This window comes from Engraulis encrasicolus, chromosome 7, assembly GCF_034702125.1.
Source record: "Engraulis encrasicolus isolate BLACKSEA-1 chromosome 7, IST_EnEncr_1.0, whole genome shotgun sequence".
Lineage (NCBI taxonomy): Eukaryota > Metazoa > Chordata > Actinopteri > Clupeiformes > Engraulidae > Engraulis > Engraulis encrasicolus.
Genome location: NC_085863.1, coordinates 49691308 through 49710850, shown reverse-complemented (window position 1 = coordinate 49710850; position 19543 = coordinate 49691308). Strand labels below are relative to the sequence as shown.

Sequence of the window (19543 nt, the reverse complement as noted above, 5' to 3'; positions counted from 1 at the left end):
TATGTTTATTGTCAGCAGAACACACTGACCACAGGGGAACCAGCGTGCATGTGGCATGTGGCATTTATTACTGACCACAACCCGTTTGGTGCCTAGCTGGCCATGCCTCCTCAGTGGAGCGAGGGCATCCATTGGTCCATGGTCCTCAGGGGATGCTGTCATCGAGAAGCACAGACCAGTGGTTTGGTTTGGCACCTATGAAGATAAAAAAAAACATTTGTGTGTAAATACCTCATGTCACTAAAATAATTTTTTAGTGAACTGAGTTTTGACTTTTGTCATTGGTCACAGCATTGATCACAAAAACTAAGAAAAAGTAAAATGGTTCCATGGAGGACTTTCATAGTCCATTGTCAATGAATGAGCAAGACCTGCCTTTGACCTAAGTCAGTAATGGATCGCAGAAATTTGCTAACTGATCATTCAAAGATGTTAGGCAACGAAGTGTGTTGTCTCATAGTCCAGGGCCTTAACCATAGCAAGACCCCCCATATACCGGTAGAGTCCAGCCAAGGCTCCCCTTACATGGATCGTGCCTCACTGTTTTGTTCTGTACATCCCCTCTCACAACCTAGGTATGCTAGTCAGTGCCCCACTTGGATATATAAAATAACGTAACGATAACAGTAGTAATGTTCAGAGATGCAACAGATTATTATAATGGAGTTCTTAACTAATAAGTATGGTTAAGATTATTTTTGGTTTATTTTGGTGTACATTAGTTATGTAATTTATTGAAATGTGTGACTTTGTTTCGCTATGCTTTTTTGCCTACCTGCCGCGGTCCCCCTAGCACCACCTCGCGGCCCCCCAGGGGTTGATTTCAGGGGTGGATTCCAATTCCTGTCCTCCCCTTGCTCACTTGCCTGGTTGTGATCTCATGATGACGTCACTGACGACAGAAAATTAATTAAATATCTTGCAAAACACAATTCTAATGTCATTTTGTCATTTGCAATCGGGATGGTGAATGAAGAACAGTCCCCCAAAAGTTGTTGTGGCTAGGCTGACAGCAGGGAAACTTTATTGTTTTCTCCACGGAGGCGGGGCGTCAGCAAAACGCGAGGCCACAAGCACAAGTGGAGGACGGGAGTCCGCATATCAGAATGCACATATAGTCTCACATAGCAAAAGTAGGGTATGCAACTGAGCAGGGCCTGCATTCAGGAAATGGGGATGCACATGCCATAATAACTTAAATGACAAGTAATTTCCTGGTTCCTTTGTTGACATTTAACAAAGGGAAATCAAATTAGTTTTTATGTGGAATAGCTAGAACAAATCTGGCTGAGAATACTGGGTAAAGGAATTGACATTGACAATCCCTCGAACACAGAGATATCACTGAGGTAAGCTTACATATACAGTATAACACAAAAAGTATAATATTGCTTAGGACCCTCATCACTTGCACTGTAGACGAACCCGTGGGAGTAGTAGGGTAGAACCAGTGGTAGAACCCGTGGGAGTAGTAGGGTAGAACCAGTGGTAGAACCCGTGGGAGTAGTAGGGTAGAACCAGTGGTAGGACCCGTGGGAGTAGTAGGGTAGAACCAGTGGTAGGACCCGTGGGAGTAGTAGGGTAGAACCAGTGGTAGTAGGGTAGAACCAGTGGTAGGACCCGTGGGTAGAGGATGCCATCTGACGAAGTGAAGTTGATTAAAAAAAATGGAGGGTCCTCTAAGTAATGTGTCTTGACACTTGGTGGAGAGATACTCTGGATACCGAGACTTGGACACTGGCCCCCTCAAGGCATGTTAGCCAAAAGTCTGGAGAGATTTCACTCTAACAAGGAGATTCTGTCAGCCTCCCATGATCCGCCCAGACCGCCCAGTGAATAGAGGTATTAATGTACCGTCATTAATACTGCCTTGAGGCAGTAGGCTTATAGACTGAGAGAGATGAGAAATAGTCAAGTCAAGTGTGCACAAGTCCATAAGAAAGCATAAGAGCAATACATTACAGATTATTGTCTTATTGTGTGTAGTAGGATCATTGGCTCTGTTTCTCTGGGCCTAAGCGAAATTACATTTGTCTGAAATACAATATCCCTTACAGGTCTTAACTGATTTCACTTATACACTCCCTCCCTGGCCAGGGAATAAACTCTCTGTCTGTAATGGAGACATGCCCTATGAAATTTCCCCTAGTCAATGCATTTCACTCTGGGCAGGTCTTATCGCAGCACTGTTATGTTCTGAAGATATTAATGTCCCTCCTGGAGTGTCAGGGAGGCCACCTAGTCCCATCTGTCAGTGGAGTCCCATGGCTACAGGCTGAAAAAAAGTGGAGGCTAATCTATCAGTAGTGGCAGTGAAGTACAGTACACCCACAATCAGCAATATTTGCTGCCAACTCTCCAACAGAAAAAAAAACTTTTTATACAGATATATGAAATCCTTAATGTGACTTGTGTAATAATTATGAAGATGCCTCCTCGGTTATCGAGGTCTCCGTACACCTTGACTTCACACTCTTATTTTCAGAGTAATTGGTAAAGATGTTCTGCAGCAAACAGCTGTAGGCTCAGTTTACACACATTCTCTCTCTCTCTCTCTCTCTCTCTCTCTCTCTCTCTCTCTATGACAATCTCTTGCTAATATGGAATGAAGCTGACGTCCAGATTTGTTGCAACATGCGCAGGCCTGTCTTCTGAGTAGCTAGATTATCCTGCAGACAGAAGAACCCTTCCTCCTCCATCCCCTTTGCCCCAATGAAGCCCTCGGCACAACTGATGAGAGCCTTTTAATATTGTAGGAGGCACATCAATGTGAGGAACTGAATAGCCATTATGATCTAAAATAAGAACGAGACATTGTGGCACAGAAATTTCCCCACATTTGGCTAAAAATAGTGTCAACACATCCACCTGTTGATGAAACGCAGAAACCAATGCTGTTTTGTGCATACTGTAGCGATTAAAACAGCATGACGAATAGAAGCCAGCGGCAGTAGCAGCTGTTGTTCATCATGGTCGGAGGACAGACGTTGCCATTATGGTTTCTGTGTTGTTGGTCCCCCTTGTTACGCATCTCCAGGGACTATCAGTGTTAAAAGGTAAAAACAGCGGTTCAGAATGTTATCAGACTGACATATACCCGCTGCTAGAAGAAAAAAAAAGTTATTAAAACAGTGATTAGCCTACATTGAGAGACCGTTAACTTCCATCTTATCGTCTCTGGCGTCATCCTCATACGGCGAGGTCAACCAAGAGCTAGTTAGCATACACCTCATTAGTCAAGCAGGTCCATCCATCGGTGGATAGTTTGATAGGCTATCTATCTCTGTCCGGTCTCGGGAGTCTCCTAAGGAGGGAATTCAGGTCTCTGGCCATCCATGCAAACTAATAGGAAGCATATGGAACAGCAGACTGGTACCCTAGTGGGTGCGTGCTTGTATCTGCCGCGCACGAGTGTGCGCGCGAGCTAGAAATAGCGCGTGTCGGACTGTAAGCTAACTTCACAGCTGCTCTTCGTTTATGGATTTATTTTATTGGCTGAACCAGATAAATCGCCTGCAATAGTCTGATATATAGAAATTCCACACTTCTGCACCGCTAAGCACTGTAGGTGAGTGCGTCCATGACAAGCCATTTAATTTATAAAGTGCCACAGTAAACACGGTGGCAGCCTGCAGCATTATGAAGGAGGGCTGATTTAATGTGACTAAAGTTTATACAGTTGCTACGTGTACATGATGTTTTTGAATCGGATCTAATAGATCAGATTTAAGTAGATCGGATTAAGAGTTATTTTGCGACGTGTATACATGGCAATTTCACTTAAATGCGATTAAACGTCTGGGGAAAATAAAGCATTGCGATTGGACTGAGGACGCACGTGCTGAGTGAGCCAAATAAGGCGTGGGGGCGTGGTCGCCAAACCTCCAGGGAACGACTGGGACACAAGCTTATCTTCAGCCCGAAAATGAATTCCCTCAGTGGACTCAAGGCTGGTAAAATCCCCTTTGGGTCTGGTTCTTTCAAATGCTAGTTAGCACCCTCCTAGCTTAGAAAAACGAACTGGTGAAAGGGTGATGTGGAGTAACTTTGTTGTGCTTAATTACTTCGTGGGGCACTTTTACATCAATATATGGAAGCCACAACATTTATAGTCGCTTAGGGACTGTAGCAACCCAATGTAAGTAGGCTGCCGGATGTGAGTGCCCGGATATCCGCCCGAGTATTTACGTCTATTTTACCTCAGCTACTCGCGTTCGGTCGTGTATTTACGACCGTTTAACCTCAGCTACTTGATTTCGGTCCGATTTGAGTCTGACTGAAGATGGAAGGGACATAGGTGCCGTGCGTAAAGAGCCCACCGCACATCGCCGTTTCGGCGACACCAGAAAGTTCCTTGATCTCCCAATCAAAAGAATAGGCCCTGTGACATCAAAATAATAATAAAAAAGTATACAATGAAATTATAACTTAAAACCGAATTGATTTGGGTGTGAAAATTAAACTGTCTCAACCGGGCACCCAAAGGGAATTCATCAAAAGATAACGGCGTTACTTTCTCGTCGGCATTGTGTTTATTATCCAGGAGGACTGAGCTGAAAACTGCAGCAGTCACCTTGCACAGTTCTAGCTGCTCTGAAGCACGTGCGTGTCTAAGCAAATCATCCTGCCCATTCGCAATGTTACATAAAAAGTTTTGCACCAGGCTATAGTCTAAAATAGACACTGGAATAGCCCGTTTCGGAAGGCATTAAAGTCACGAGTTTACCCAGTCTAAATGTAGCTAGCACCCGGGAAGTTTCTGAGTTTTACTCCTTACATTAGTGAAACATAATATCAGGATATCTAACAAGTTAAAAGAATATCTGGGCATAACATTTAAAAGTGTCAGTGCAGAATTAAACTGGGCGCTGAATATAAATATTGGAGCCATTCTCCCTCCGTGTCTAGATACAGTCAGAGGCGCGCGCGCACGCTCGATTTTCTGTATTATATGAAAATATCCTAAAACGGTCACAACGTTCGTGGTGGAGGATACTTGCGGCGGGGGCCGAGACCGAGTTGTTACGGGACACTCTTAATATTATTGAAGGGACAGACCATGCTCGATACTTTACCCGGTCTAAATGTAGCCCTCGAAAAGTTATGCCGCATAGGCCTATTGTGCAGATTGATGCCAAGAACACGTGAAACTAGGCACATTGGAGACTAGAGCCTATAATTTAGACATAGCCTATTCATTTGATTGTGCTACGTAAACTTAAAAGTGTCAGTACAGAATCAAGCGGGACGCTGAAATATTGGAGCCAGTAACTTCGTGTCCGGTGGATATTGTGCAGACGTGTGCGCACGCACAACTAATTTCTCTCCCATATCTTTGCTAATCAAGCCTCCGATCTGAAAAAAGACACGGGCACTCAGGATAACCGTTTAGGCCTACACGAGCTGTTTAAATAATGTGATGCACGTTCTTCATGACATGGCATGGTTTGGCCACCCTAAATTCAACATGACTGCATTCGCACATATCGTTTAAACATCCATGATGGAATTGTCACTCTTAATGTGCAAGTATTGGATATGAAAAAAAGATCCTAAAACGGTCACAACACGAGGACCCGTGGTGGTGTGGTGGATATTTGCCGCGGGGACCGAGGCCGAGTTGTTACGGTAGGCTTCAATCATATTATAGAAGGGACAGTCAGGCGACACAGCGCGACTCACATAGGGTAGCTGTGGTACCGCAAAGCATTCCTGATGGCGGAAATGAATGCAAATACATGCAAATACTCGGGCGGATATCCGGGCACTCACATCCAGCCGCCTACTTACATTGGGTTGCTACAGGGACTTTAAATTAAGCAAAACTTTCATGTGAAAATCAACAGGAAGTGCCGCCATCTTTTTCTCACTGACAAAGAGCACGGCATAGCACGGGCTCTTGGCGCCATCGTGTGGTCAACGAGCATGCGTGGAACGACCGGATTAATAGTAATTCTGATTAAAAGGTTACATGACAGAGGAACGTGTTTAATCGGATTCAAAAGAGGAATAAACCACCCACTTTAATCGGACTTAAGTTTAAATCGGAATAAACTTAAATCCTGTTCGGTAAGTGTTTACATGATGTTTTTAAAGTGGAATTAAGTTTTAATGAGATTTAAAGTGAGTTAAATCGGATTTAAATGCCTCATGTAAACGTACCAACTGAGAACAACATTGCACTTGGTGTGAGTGAGTTGAGATTTTGCCTCAGGGCAAGCTACATCTGGCTTTTCTGTGGCTGTAGTGTAGTGTGCAGTATAGGCTTAGCCTACTCTGTTGATGGTGCAGGCTGCTATGCGTGTGTTGTGTGTTTTTAATAGCAAATTTGCTGGGAGCCTGAGACTCATAGTAGACAGGCCTACCTCTCACATTGTTTTGAGTTCACTCTGTCTCGGGCAAAACCCACAGGTACACACATTCTCTCTCTCTCTCTCTCTCTCTCTCTCTCTCTCTCTCTCTCTCTCTCTCTCTCTCTCACACACACACACACACCACCATCTCTCACACTTACAAAAACCCATCCACTTTCCCCTGCCAACACCCTACAGACACAGACTGATAGATAGATCGATAGAATAGATAGACAGATACAGAGACCGCCAGAGATGAATGGATAGACAGATTGAGAAAGGATGTGCTGAACGGCAGGAGGACATCCTCCGGTGGGAATGAAGACAAGTTGACGCTAAGTGCAAGTGGCAGGCTATGCACAGCCTCCTGCTCTCCTCATCTCCTCCTCCTCCTCCTCCTCTCTTCCTTCTCTTCTTCTCATCCTCTTCCTCTTCTCCTTCAAGTGTCTCCTTCTTTAATCAGTCACGTGTCCCTCTTGCTGCCACCTGTGCCACCCAGGAGCCAGTCGGCCATCTCTCTCTCTCTCTCTCTCTCTCTCTCTCTCTCTCTCTCTCTCTCTCTCTCTCTCTCTCTCTCTCTCTCACACACACACACACTCATCCATCTAGACTTTTTCAGGCACTAGGAAGAGTGTGTCCCCAATCCCCCACCTGCGCTGTTCTGCGTCTTCTCTTCATTACTCTGTTTCTCTCTCTCTCTCTCTCAACCTGTCTTTCTCTCCTATTACTTGCTCTTTCCATTGTCTCTTTCCATTTTCCTCTCTCCTTATATCTCTCTCTCCATCTCCGTCTCTCGTTTCTCCTCCTCTAAAGTCTCCCTCGCTCTCTTTCTCTCTCCCAAACACCCTGCCATCTTTCCATCTCTCTCTGTCTCTCTCCACATTTCTTACTCTCTGTTTCCCCATTTTTCACTCCCCATTTCTCTCTCTCTCTATCTCTCTCTCTCTCTCTCTCTCTCTCTCTCTCTCTCTCTCTAACTCCCCCTTGCTTGCTGTGCCAGCCCACAACGCTGGCTGTCTATCTGAGTAACTGTGAGCATGCTGAAATGCTGAATTATTCAAATTGAAGAGAATTTGTCTTCCAAAATGACTGTGGTGGCAATGCTCTCTCAGGCCAAAGTCATGACCATGTTATATATTCCCTTCCCCTATTCGGGGGTCAATCAAATCCTAACAAAGTCCTTGTTCAACAGTTACAGAGTTCCTTTGCACTTAATCGCTAAGACCGCCAGCTTGACTACACAAACCTCACACCTTGACTAGTTGGTCCCATTTAAAAAGCCCAATATATTTTGTACCGAAAAATAAGACAGAATGTAATGTTGCTTTTCCAAACAAATCACTGAGAAATGTATTTAGTGGGTTTCACACATCATATTATGATGAAACTGTACAACATATGCTTAAGTGCTGTACGTTCCGATTATGGCAGTCTGTGATATTGACTATCCCCCCTTGACTAATGTATGTTCTACTACAGGAAACACTGTTCATGTTAAAGTTCAAGATCAAATCTGCTTATGGAAACACGTTTGCCAGCACACTCCCCCTCCCTGCTCCCTCTCATCACATTTCGGCATGGGGGCCTAAAGCCTGTGGCCATCTGTTTGTTGTTGTTTTATGCGTCACAGCTTGGACTTTTGTCTTTCTATTAGTGGAGCTTGACAACAGATTCTTCACCACCTTTTTCCTTCAGGTGACAGTGAGGGAGAGTCTTCTTCGCAAGTGCACACACACATACACACGCGCGCGCACACACACACACAAACACACAATGAAGTTTCAGCGATTTCCACTTCAGAGATCTGGAGGTTTGAGGGAGAGTGGCAGTGGATAAAAGAGAGCTGAGTTTCTTGGTGGGTACATGTGTTTGTTTCCTGCAACAAGAACACGAGGAAGGCTTCCAGAACCACACATTGGAACATGAAGTCCGAATGTTTCTGGCTGAAAAACTTTAATTGGTAGCCTACCTTGGCTCACTGTCCATTTGACTGAAGCCAGAGGCTGGTGTCAAGTCATGTGGTTTTAGTTAAAAAGTTTTGCACAGTTACCCTCACTCTCTGTCTCGGTTTCAGGTGTTAGTGTATTGTGCAGACCTTTGAGATTTCACTCTTACATTATGTAATTACATCTCTAGTAGTAATTACACTAGTGTATAGGTGTTGTAATTACATCTGTAAGAGTAATTCTATGCTTTATACACCTCTGTATGGGAGTGTCCTCCTGTAGATTATCTGTATTGTGGAACCCTGGAATCAGCATGGGATAATAACAACAGACACCAACCCAAGAGGAATAACAGAATCAGAAACAGGACAAACTGAAACTGTTGAGAGAGAGAGAGAGAGAGAGAGAGAGAGAGAGAGAGAGAGAGAGAGAGAGAGAGAGAGAGAGAGAGAGAGAGAGAGTTAATGACAGCTGCTTGCCTCATAGACTCTCAAGTGTATTTGGTGGGCGTACAGTGCTGTAATGTGTCAGGCACGTTGCTAGTTCCTGTGTCGCGCCCAAGGTAATGGAGGTCCAGTTGCTAAATTCAGCAGCCTAGCAACTACCCAAAGGAAAGGACAGAAAGAAGAAAACTGTGAATCAATAACACACTTCTGAATGAGCCTGTGTCTGTCCGTACGTGAGAAAGGAAGGGGAGAGGGTGTGAATGTTCTTCTTTCATAGGTCATTGGAAAGGACATGACCCGTCCGTCACAGGTTGAGAAGTGAGATGGTGCATCATTCATTTCACGGCTGGTTCGTTGCCCTCTGACTTTGTTCTGTCGCACTTTCCACAGTGGGCTTTGGTCACTTCACCAATGCCAAATGCAGCTGTCGGAAAATGTCAGACAATAACAACAACAATGTTGTGACTGAGTGTGGTTCTTTTGCTCTTTTGCTCTTGCAGCGTTTTACAAGGTGATGGTGAACTAATCGAGGCAGAGAAATTATGTCTGTACGCACATCCACGGTTGTTACCAGAACGTGTGTTTAACAGGCTAAATGAGCATTTTTTCTTTTTTTTTAAAAGCATTACGCAAAATCTGGGAATGGTTCATCACTTGCAGACTTTTTTTATTTGTGGAAATCTTTCCTACCAATCTCATTCCATTACATTCCTCTCCAACGTGTGTCTTTTGATCACAGAAGAAGAGGGAACCAACATTCTTGCCACACGTTCACCATTGCCCATGGCCCAGAGGCTTCCCCTGGTTAAGAGTACAGGCAGGCAGGCACGATTGAGGCAGAGATTTGGCCCTTCTCATGCAATCCATCACAGGGCGAGGGCTAGCATGCACACACAAACACAAACGCATGCACACACACTCGCACAGACACACACACGCACATACACACGCACAAACACGCACACACATGCACATGCTCACACGCACATGCTCACACGCACGCACACACACAGGCATGCACGCACGCGCGCACACACACACACACACACACACACACACACACACACACACACACACACACACACACACACACACACGCACACACACACACACGCACACACACACACGCACACACACACACACACACACACACAGGAAGACATCACGGACACCATGGGGAAGTAAGGTGGGATTACCCTTAGCACAAAATATATGTGCTGCCAGGTTTTGTAGAAGCCCCCTAAAAAAAACAAAAAAAATGCATGTGCCTTACAGCAGTCAGGGGTGACTGTTTCACTGGAGGGCACGACGGGGTTAGGAGGTAATCTGCAGTTGGATCCTCTGTGCTCCCTCTCCCCCTCTCTCCCCTCTCTCTCTCTCTCTGTCTCTCTCTCAGTATTCTCTTTATCTCTTTTCTCCTATACCTCTACCCTTTCTCTCTTTTCTCTCTGTATTTTCTTTACCTTTTTTCTCTACCTTTCTCTACACCCCATCTCATCACCCCGTCTCTTTTTCCCTTTCCCTCTCTCCCTCTCTCTTTCAGTGTATTTTATTTATCACTCTCTCTCTCTCTCTCTCTCTCTCTCTCTCTCTCTCTCCGACGTTCAGCATCTGTCAGGCTTGTGTGTTTGCGCCATGGTGCGGCTGCCTCTGTAAGCCTGCCAAAAGCTCCCCATTCTGATGGGAGGCATGTTATGGTTTTGTTTGTGTGCTCAGCTCAGCTCAGCTCAGCTCAGAGAAAGGCATCCCCCTCTCCTTATTCTCTGTGCGATGACTTGTCTCGTCTCCTCCTCCTCCTCCTCCTCCTCCTCCTCCTCTTCTTCTTCTTCTTCTTCTCCTTTCTGCTTTCTTTTCTCTTTCCCCCCTCTGTTCTTCTCTCTGTCCTCTTCTCCTCTTTCCTTTTTCCCTTTCATACGTGGTGTCATCAAAGACACGGTGCTGGGGGAAGGCTACGGAAAAGAAAAAAAAGGCAAAAAGCAAAACAAACGTGTATCTCCCAGACAGCAACCTTAATGAGATTTACGTTGTGTTTCTCTTGGCAGTACCCACCACCACCACCACCACCCACCCTCCCCTTCCTGCTCGTGGATACATCCAGGTGCTGGATAATTGCCATTATACTCCCTGTCATTGAAGGTAGGTATACTACTCTGACACAATAGAAGAGAGAGGGAGAGGGAGGGGTGGATGGGGTGGCACAGATTGTCAGGGAGGAGCTGTTTCAGCTGAATTGGTTCCTGCAGCAGCAGCAGCACACAGCACAGCAGCAACCCACCACCAGACACCAGCATCACCAGTTAGCCTTTAGGTCCTGCTGGACCGTTCTGGAATCCAGATCCAGCATATGGCTACTCTGTGGGGATTTATTGGAGAGTCTGATGACACCCTGCCACGGCCCTGTCCGAGTGAAGTGTGTGTGGGTGTGTGTGTGTGTGTGTGTGTGAGAGAAAGAGAGATAACCTCGGCGTGAACCAACCTCAGGATTACGCCATCATCCTCCACTGAGTGGAGTGCAGTAAGGCCCTCCTCATTGTGGCTGAGTTGACTGGAGCTGGGCTCTCTCATCTCACTGTGTTGCACTGTGGAGCTCACTGCATGGAGGGCTGTGACATTCGTTGGGTCTCTCTCTCACCCCCTCCTCTTTCCATCACTCTCTCTGGCTCTCTCTGGCTCTTCTTCACTCCCTCTGCCCCTCTCTCTCCTCTCTCACTCTGCTTCTCTGTCTCTCGCTTCCATTCTCACTCTGCTTCTCTCACCCTCTCATTCTCTCTCTTCCTCTCGGTCTTCTTCCCTCTTTCCTCCACATGTTGATGGGTTAAGTGTCCTACCCTTCCTGCTGTCTCTGTGGGAGACGTAATAGTTTATTGGTGATGGTCCTGCCTGCCCTGCGTGCGTCGAGCAGCATCAGCGCTGGGGCCTCAGATGGTTGGCAGGGGAGGTGTGGAGTTTGGAGGTACTACTCTTTTTTGGTTTACGAGCTTTTTTTGTGCAGCTTGAGAGTTGCACATACATCATCAGTTGGCCCATGAGAACCTCCATGAGGGCATAGGCTGTGAACGAGTAGCCCCTACCCATGTGACTGTGTTTGTGTTTGTGTGTGTGTGTGTGTGTGTATGTATGCGTGCACACATACATATATGTGTGTGTGTGTGTGTGTGTGTGTGTGTGTGTGTGTGTGTGTGTGTGTGTGTGTGTGTGTGTGTGTGTGTGTGTTTAAATCATGCATTGGGTAAAGCTGGACAGAATTTCATATGAAAGCCAGTTTAGTTTTTTACTAGCCATGTGCTTCCTCTCTGCAGCTGTAAAGGAGCATGAAGAGCTCTTTTCCAAAACGCTATTAAATCCATTTAAATACAATTTTCATACGTATTTGTTTAAATCTGATTATAAGACGGCATCAGGATAACTCGAACTGGGTTAATGTTATCTGACATTTCCATAACTAATTCAAACATTAAACAGCTGTTTTCAAGGATATTGAAAGAGAAAGAAATAAAAACACTTAATTTTTAAAATATTTTTGAAAACTGATATATAGCATTTTGGAAAAGAGCTCTTCATTTTATCTGCGAGAAAGAGGACTTTGGGCTCTGTGGAAAAGATTCCTCCCACTAAAAACTGCACTGTTTGTCTCCAGTTTACTCCTTTGTACTGCACGGCTTTATTAAGCCGTCAACGTCTAATTTCACTCCAACAAAGCGAAATAAAAACACATCTGTCCTGTAAAAGTTACACAACGTACATACGTAGTATGGCACTTTTTACTATGAAGGTGATTCACCACATTAGAAGTTACTTGAGACGTTCACAGCCGTTTAAGATGGAAAGCAGTGATTATGTTGACAGTGCGGCAAAAACACGCTCGCTATTTACTGTAGTCTGTAAATCATTCAGGTGTTTACATACATTTAGCGCTGCGTGCTATTCTGTATATTTAGGAGTGTCAGAGTGTGAGTGAGTAAAAATAGAGAGAGAGAGAGAGAGAGAGAGAGAGAGAGGTGAGAAGAGAGAGGAGGGGAGGGAGAAGAGAGACAGAGGAGGGGAGAGGGAGGGATAAAAAGTGAAATAGTATGAGTGATGAAAAGACTGGCCTACAGCTGCTCTTGTCATATATAGGATCCGGCTGCAATCGCCGCTGAAAAAAAGAAAGGAGGAGGAGGAAGAAGAGGAAGAGGAGAGAAGAAGAAGAAGGGGACGAAGTTAGAGGAGGAGGGGAGCAAATGTGAAACACACGTCTGGCGGGACACACTGACTCGGCTGTGCTCGGGTTAGGGGCCAACGATGACGTAAGTCTGGCTGGGCTCAGCCTTCTTCATAGACACACTGGGCTAACAAGTCCTCTCTAATCTATGCTGGCCCCTGCTACACCACAACCACAACTACTACTAGTCCTTCAAGCCCACCACATCTCCATAGTTCTCTCTCTCTCTCGCTCTCGCTCTGGCTATCTCTCTCTCTCTCTCTCTCTCTCTCTCTCTCTCTCTCTCTCTCTCTCTCTCTCTCTCTCTCACTAACCCCTCCCCCCCTCCTCTCTCTAGCGCGCGCGCGCGCACACACACACACACACACACACACACACACACACACACACACACACACACACACGGTTCTGGGGGCCCTAAGAAAAATTTAGTAATAGGGCCATATTTACCAAGCCTGGGCGAAAAGCCGACTGTTGACTCCGTCAATCAGTCTGGCAAAAGCCATGACACATCCGTCTCCGTGGAGGGTGGTAGATGGTCTGATCTTACTCTATCATTTAAATTAGTTGGAGTTCCAAACTCAAATTAAACCCATATTGTGCTTTATTAGCATGCCTGTTACGATATAGCGTCGCAAAAGCAAACAAATAACAAAACGAAAGTGTGAATATAGTTACCTTAACCAATCAGTAACGGAGCTCGCGAGTGAGTTCTGCGTCTACAATGGGCAAATTTGGTGGGGCCTTGGGCTTATTGGTAAAACCGACTCTGCACTCACAGAGATACACGCACGCGCACTCACACACACGCATGCACGTACGCATGCACGTACGCATGCACGCACACGCACACACACACACGGTTACACTCACACTCACACACACGCTCATCTCTCCTCAAAAGCCCCAGAATAGACCACAGCCTCTGGGACTAAAGAGCTGCAGGCCAAGAGCCAGTGTAATGCTTATGTTACTGACTACATCATAGCTAATCATGGTCGAAGACCAATTACACACAGGGCCCCCCATACGGCTTGCCAAGGTCTTCATAGGTCCCCCACCACCAATACAATAGAACTCTGGGCCCAGGGGCGAATGCCCTGCTGGCTCCCCCTACAGCACCACCTCTGCCTAGCATGGTGATGAAATTGCTGATTTCTCATTTCCTACATATGTACTTCCTTTATCCATTTTCTTTTCTTTTTAATTCTATTTTTATTAGACTCTAGCTGTACATAACCTACCGTACATTATGCCGCTACAGTATATGGTTTTGCTTAGCTGCGCTGTACTATGAAATAATTTATTTATCATTGACTTCTTTCAGCAGGCCAACGTACACAGTTGTATTTGAAGTGAGAATATGCAAGTAAGAGTAAGGTGATGGATTGTAGTCATAATATGATATAATGGCTTGATATGAAGGGTATCCAGTGATAGAGTGATCACGAGATACAAAAACGGAATATTGACCGGAACAGTTCAAGTACCAACCGTTTACCCTGGCTCTCTACTAACACAAGGTGACCCCAGTCCAAACGGTTTTCTGTCATTGTCCCTCAATGGTGGAATAAGCTACTAGATGCTACAAGAGCAGGGCCAGCCCTCTCAACCTTTAAGAAACTAGCCAAGACTCACCTCTTCCGAGAGAGCTTCCCTGCATAACATAACTCTACTCACCTCTAATCATGGGTACTAAACTTCACTACATTGCATAGGTCCTCCACTATCTTTCGGCTCTCTATCGGTTTTACATTACTTGTCTCTTGCTTATACGCTGTGCTGACCCCTCACTCTGTACTTGCTTGAATGTCCTCCTTGTAAGTCGCTTTGATTAAATAATGTAATAATGTATTGTAATGTTATGTAACTGTGGTAATACCACATAATAACTACTAGTTTATCGTCAAATTCAGGCATAAAGTAGGCTTTCTTGTAGATGATAATTTCATGCACCACATTTTTCTTTTCTGTTGACATACGTACACGAATACTAAATGCGATACACTACCAAGACCACCCACAACCTGCTCTTGGCCACAATGGAGTAGAATATAAAAACCGTCTAATTCGTCATTCACTACTATTACGTACATTCTATGTCTGCTCTGTTTAGTCCAGCTGTTTTTAAGGAATACCCACGCATCCCGGCACTTACACATGCACTTGCGTGCACGCACGAAAGAACGCATGCATGCACATACGCATGCACACACACACGCACACACACAAACGCACACACGTACACACACACACACACACGTAGTGGAGCCGGTTGAGTTCAGCTCGGCTCAGCGGAGCGAGTGAGACGTGCACACAGCGCTGTAGGTCCAGCTCCCGTGGCCAGCCCCATTGTCCTCCTGCCTGCTGCCCCGCCGCTAATTACCCATGGTGCTCCTCTCTCAGGAAGTGTCACAGTGTTCCGCTCGGCGCAGCGCCCCTCCTCACCGCAATGCACCGCGCTCTTGTTCTTGGCCACTGAGGCATTCTATGACGCACACACACACACACACACACATGTACACACACACACACACACACACACACACACACACACACACACACACACACACACACACACACACAGAAATATACCTGGGTGTTTCTTGAGTATTGTATATTAATATGGATGACCATCTGCCGAACAGTCCACCCTGCCTTAGAGGTCAGAGAGTTCAGTCTCAACAGTACCCCCCCCCCCCCCTCTCCGCTCGTCGATGGCAGGCGATGTAAAATGCAAAGACTTAATATGCACAGCTACTATTTCAACACATAATCGCTGCTGGCAAAATGTGCATGTTTAATCATCCCCATCCACCCCAGATGCCTCTGAACCGCCCGTCTAAAACTACACGTTATTACATGTGTGTATATCCATTAGAGGGAGAATAGGATAGTACTGTTATTACGAAGGAGAAAAGCCAACGTGTCAGTGTTAGACACAGTATTTCCAGCAGAACTTTTGTTAGTCAAGGTAGTGAGGCGTTAAAAGTATGTATTTTTTGGTTTAGCAAATTTAGAAATTACATTCACAACATGAAATCTGTATCTTTTCAGGGTACCTAGTCAAGGTGGTGGGTGTTTCTTGTCAAGCCTTAGCAATAAAGTGCTGGGGGAAACCCTGACACTTGCTCCGCTCCACTGTGTTGTCACTGCCGCTTTCTGAAATAATATTTAAAAAATATTGAGACAGGCACACTCTCGGAACAGACACTAGTCTAATCAGTTAGTTGTCTTTACAGTCAGGTAGTGAGAGAGTCAATTCACGGTTCCCAGAAACGGAGTGCATTCTTCCGCAAAACAGGTGTCCTCTAGTTATGCACCTAATAAATATTATCTTCATCGGGGGCATGGTGGCTCTGTGGAATAAGGTGCCGTACAATTACACTGGGGACCTGGGTTCAATTCTGACTAGGGGTGGTACGGTTCACAAATGTCACGGTTCGGTCCATATCACGGTTTCAAGGTCACGGTTTTCGGTTTTGTACGGTTCTGTTTTTTTTTATTTTTATTTTTTTTAATAAAATGTATTATATAAAAATTAGAATGAAAATGTAAGCTTATCATGGGTATGTTGAATTTGACTTCATTTAACCCAACTGAAAGAGGAAAGATATCAATGATTTTAACATGCTTCCATTTATTTCACAAAAAGGGAGAACTAAGTCCTAACTTTTAAGTTGACAAATATTCAAATATTACATGCTATAACTTTGACGTGTAAAAATTAAACAGCTACACTCCTGTATGCAATGGGACCATTAGGTCAGTGCAGTATGACTATTTTGGTTAATGACACACTGAGAACGAATTTGACTTTTATTTTGATACCGCTTTCTGCAAGTTTTGCGCTTATGAATCAGTTGCTTCCTACCATGAAACTGCCGGCCGTGAGAAGCATAGAAGTAAAATCAGAAGTCAAATTCAATTTTAAGTGAACAAGTGATAGGGTTATGTTATGTTAAAATGTGAAAGTTAAGGTAACAAATAATTTTAAAAGATCGTTTTTTTTTTAGAAGTGTATGCACAAGAATGTTTCACAAAACTCCTGTGAAGCTGAGCCTTTTAAAACAGTCAAATTTTATTTTTGTTATAGTGTTAAACATCAATGTTAACTAGGCAACAGCACAAAGTCCACTTCCGTCCATCAGAGTTTAACTGGCTACATATAATTAGGCCTAGTTCTACAGTTGATTGCAGTTAAGGACAGCGCAGTGAATCTGATGGATATGCTCAATTATCTCGCATTTTGCCGTCCGGAATCCCCATTCAATGCCACGTGGATATAGCCCACACTAGGCTACTGTAAAGTAAGTCATAGTCTACTTTGTTCTGCTAATCTGTCATTGTTTGTAAATTCATGTTCATTTAATTTAAAATGGTCAGCATAAAGGCTGGGAACAGTCACTTGCGCTAAGGTGGAGAGAGAGGGGGGAGAGGGTGACCGACCTGCGCTTGCTTGTAGGCTACTGTAGCCTAGTCAGCTGCATGCTGTTACATTATGCCTTTCAGTTGGCTGATCGAAATCAGTCTTTCCACACTCAATATCCTATGTAGTCTTTGTGTTTTATGCTTGTAAAAGTAGTAGGATTTTAATAGCGTCGTCCGGCGGTGGTCACTCAATTATTTATTTTTTTTAAACCGTGGGCACCGTGCGGTTGCCCACTACCCCGTTCCGTGACATGCAAACCGTACGGTCTCGGTTTGCAACGTAAACCGTACCATGCCTAATTCTGACCCGAGGTCCTTCCCCCATCCTTCTGCTCTCTCACTCCCGCTAATTTCCTGTCATAGTTTCTTACTGTCCTGTACAATATATAGGCATAAAAGCCCCCAAAATATCTAATAATAATGTCTTCATCCTTAATCTTCCCAGGAAGGGCAAATGACACTCTATACCTCTGAGGAGCCGTGCCCAGGGCACGATGGCATCAAGTATGTAAACATTTAAATTAGAAGGTGCCATGTGACCACAGGTTACAATTTAAATGGACAAGACAAGAGAAACAGGCAAAAAGACACACTATACCTAAACAAATAAAAGTTATTTATGTGAAGCAGTGGCACGGACACTGGATGCTCAATGCACGGCCTCAATGATTGATTATCTCCGTCGCTCGGCTGGCCATGTAACCGATACCTGCGATACTGGAATACTCAGTAATGAACTCAACTGGTCCAGGGCAAGCCACACTCTCAGTCTGAGGGGTGGGGGGAAAGCAGGTGGAGGACAGAGAGAGAGAGAGAGAGAGAGAGAGAGAGAGAGAGAGAGAGAGAGAGAGAGAGAGAGAGAGAGAGAGAGAGAGAGAGAGAGAGAGAGACTTGATTTGGTGAATGCAATGCTCCACAGCATTTCCATGCTGTGTCAACAGTGAATTAAGAGAGAGAGAGAGAGAGAGAGAGAGAGAGAGAGAGAGAGAGAGAGAGAGAGAGAGAGAGAGAGAGAAAATACCACCAAATGAGCTTTGGGGTTGGGGGTGTGGTGGGGTTTCTGTGCAGACACAGATGATTGATAAGTTTATTGGACTGAAGGGAGTGGGGTACGAAAGATAAACCATTGTCATCATTTGCATCTTGGAAAACACATTTTAAATAGACCTAGTTACCTTACCCATCCTACGTATCTGTCAACAATCAGATTTGTTATACACGTGTTAAATAGTTACCTTACCTATCCTATCTGTCAACAATCAGATTTGTAATGAACAACTACACATCTCAAGTAAAAAATACATGCCCGCAGGTGACTGTTAACGCACGTATGAAACGTGTCAAAGGCATTCCTCAGTCATCACCAAAGACATGTCCCCATTCATCATGCAAGACGATACAGTTGCATCACGGAGGGATAAGTTGTATCAAAACTTCCAAGTGCTGGATGAGAGAGAGAGAGAGAGAGAGAGAGAGAGAAAGAGAGAGAGAGAGAGAGAGAGAGAGAGAGAGAGAGAGAGAGAGAGAGAGAGAGAGAGAGATTCTCCATGGTGCACTTTGCAGTGGGGTAGGGAAGGGAGGGTAAAAAAGAGGGGAGAGGGGACCACGCATTTGCTGTTAGATCGCTTATCGGAGATCTCAAAGTCCGCCTCTCGTCTGTGCGATCTACCTCTCCCTGGACCTGACATGGATGTTACGCTTGGATATGTTTTCTTCTTTGTTTTATTGCGGTTACAACGCACGGACGCTTTATATCTCACCAATAGTATAGGTAAGAAGAACTGTTCATTATTGTTTTAGTCTTTGATATACTGTTGCAAAGCGCAGTTGACAGCGTTGCTTCAGGCACAGTCATTTCGAAAGAAAACGCTCTGATCCCAAGTTTGCGTTTCTCTTTTCTCGCTCGTAAAGGCACTCAAATTAGCCAAAGTGATATGATAGCACGGAGATATAATCGCAGGGTTCTGTCAAGCCTGTGTCATCCTCCCCCGTGCATTTATGACAACTTTTATTCAATGCGCTAAGGCAAAATTTAACAGTGGTGTATTTGGTATCGGCGCGCTGTAAGTCGCCCTTTACGCAGTAGAAGGTGTTTTGAAAAGTAACTAACATGAAGTGTGGTCCTGATTGGTGTACTGGAAATTGTCATACAGTGGTTTTCTTTGA

The 19543-nt window shown here is 44.9% G+C and overlaps 1 protein-coding gene and 1 long non-coding RNA gene across 2 annotated transcripts in view; one reads left to right on the top strand and one right to left on the bottom strand.

Moving 5' to 3' along the window:
- On the bottom strand, positions 1–3262 carry LOC134452261 (uncharacterized). Its single transcript, XR_010035414.1, has 3 exons — positions 3145–3262; positions 776–892; positions 1–195 (listed from the first exon to the last, which is right to left on the bottom strand). It is a non-coding gene; the product is annotated as an uncharacterized LOC134452261 (long non-coding RNA).
- Positions 3263–18959: 15697 nt separating this feature from the next.
- The window catches only part of adamts2a (ADAM metallopeptidase with thrombospondin type 1 motif, 2a), an 86471-nt gene continuing 85887 nt past the window's right edge, over positions 18960–19543 (top strand). Inside the window, exon 1 of the mRNA XM_063203824.1 lies at positions 18960–19148. Within this exon, the coding sequence (XP_063059894.1) occupies positions 19064–19148 (85 nt within the window). The 5' untranslated portion in view covers positions 18960–19063. The remainder of the gene's footprint in view (positions 19149–19543) is intronic.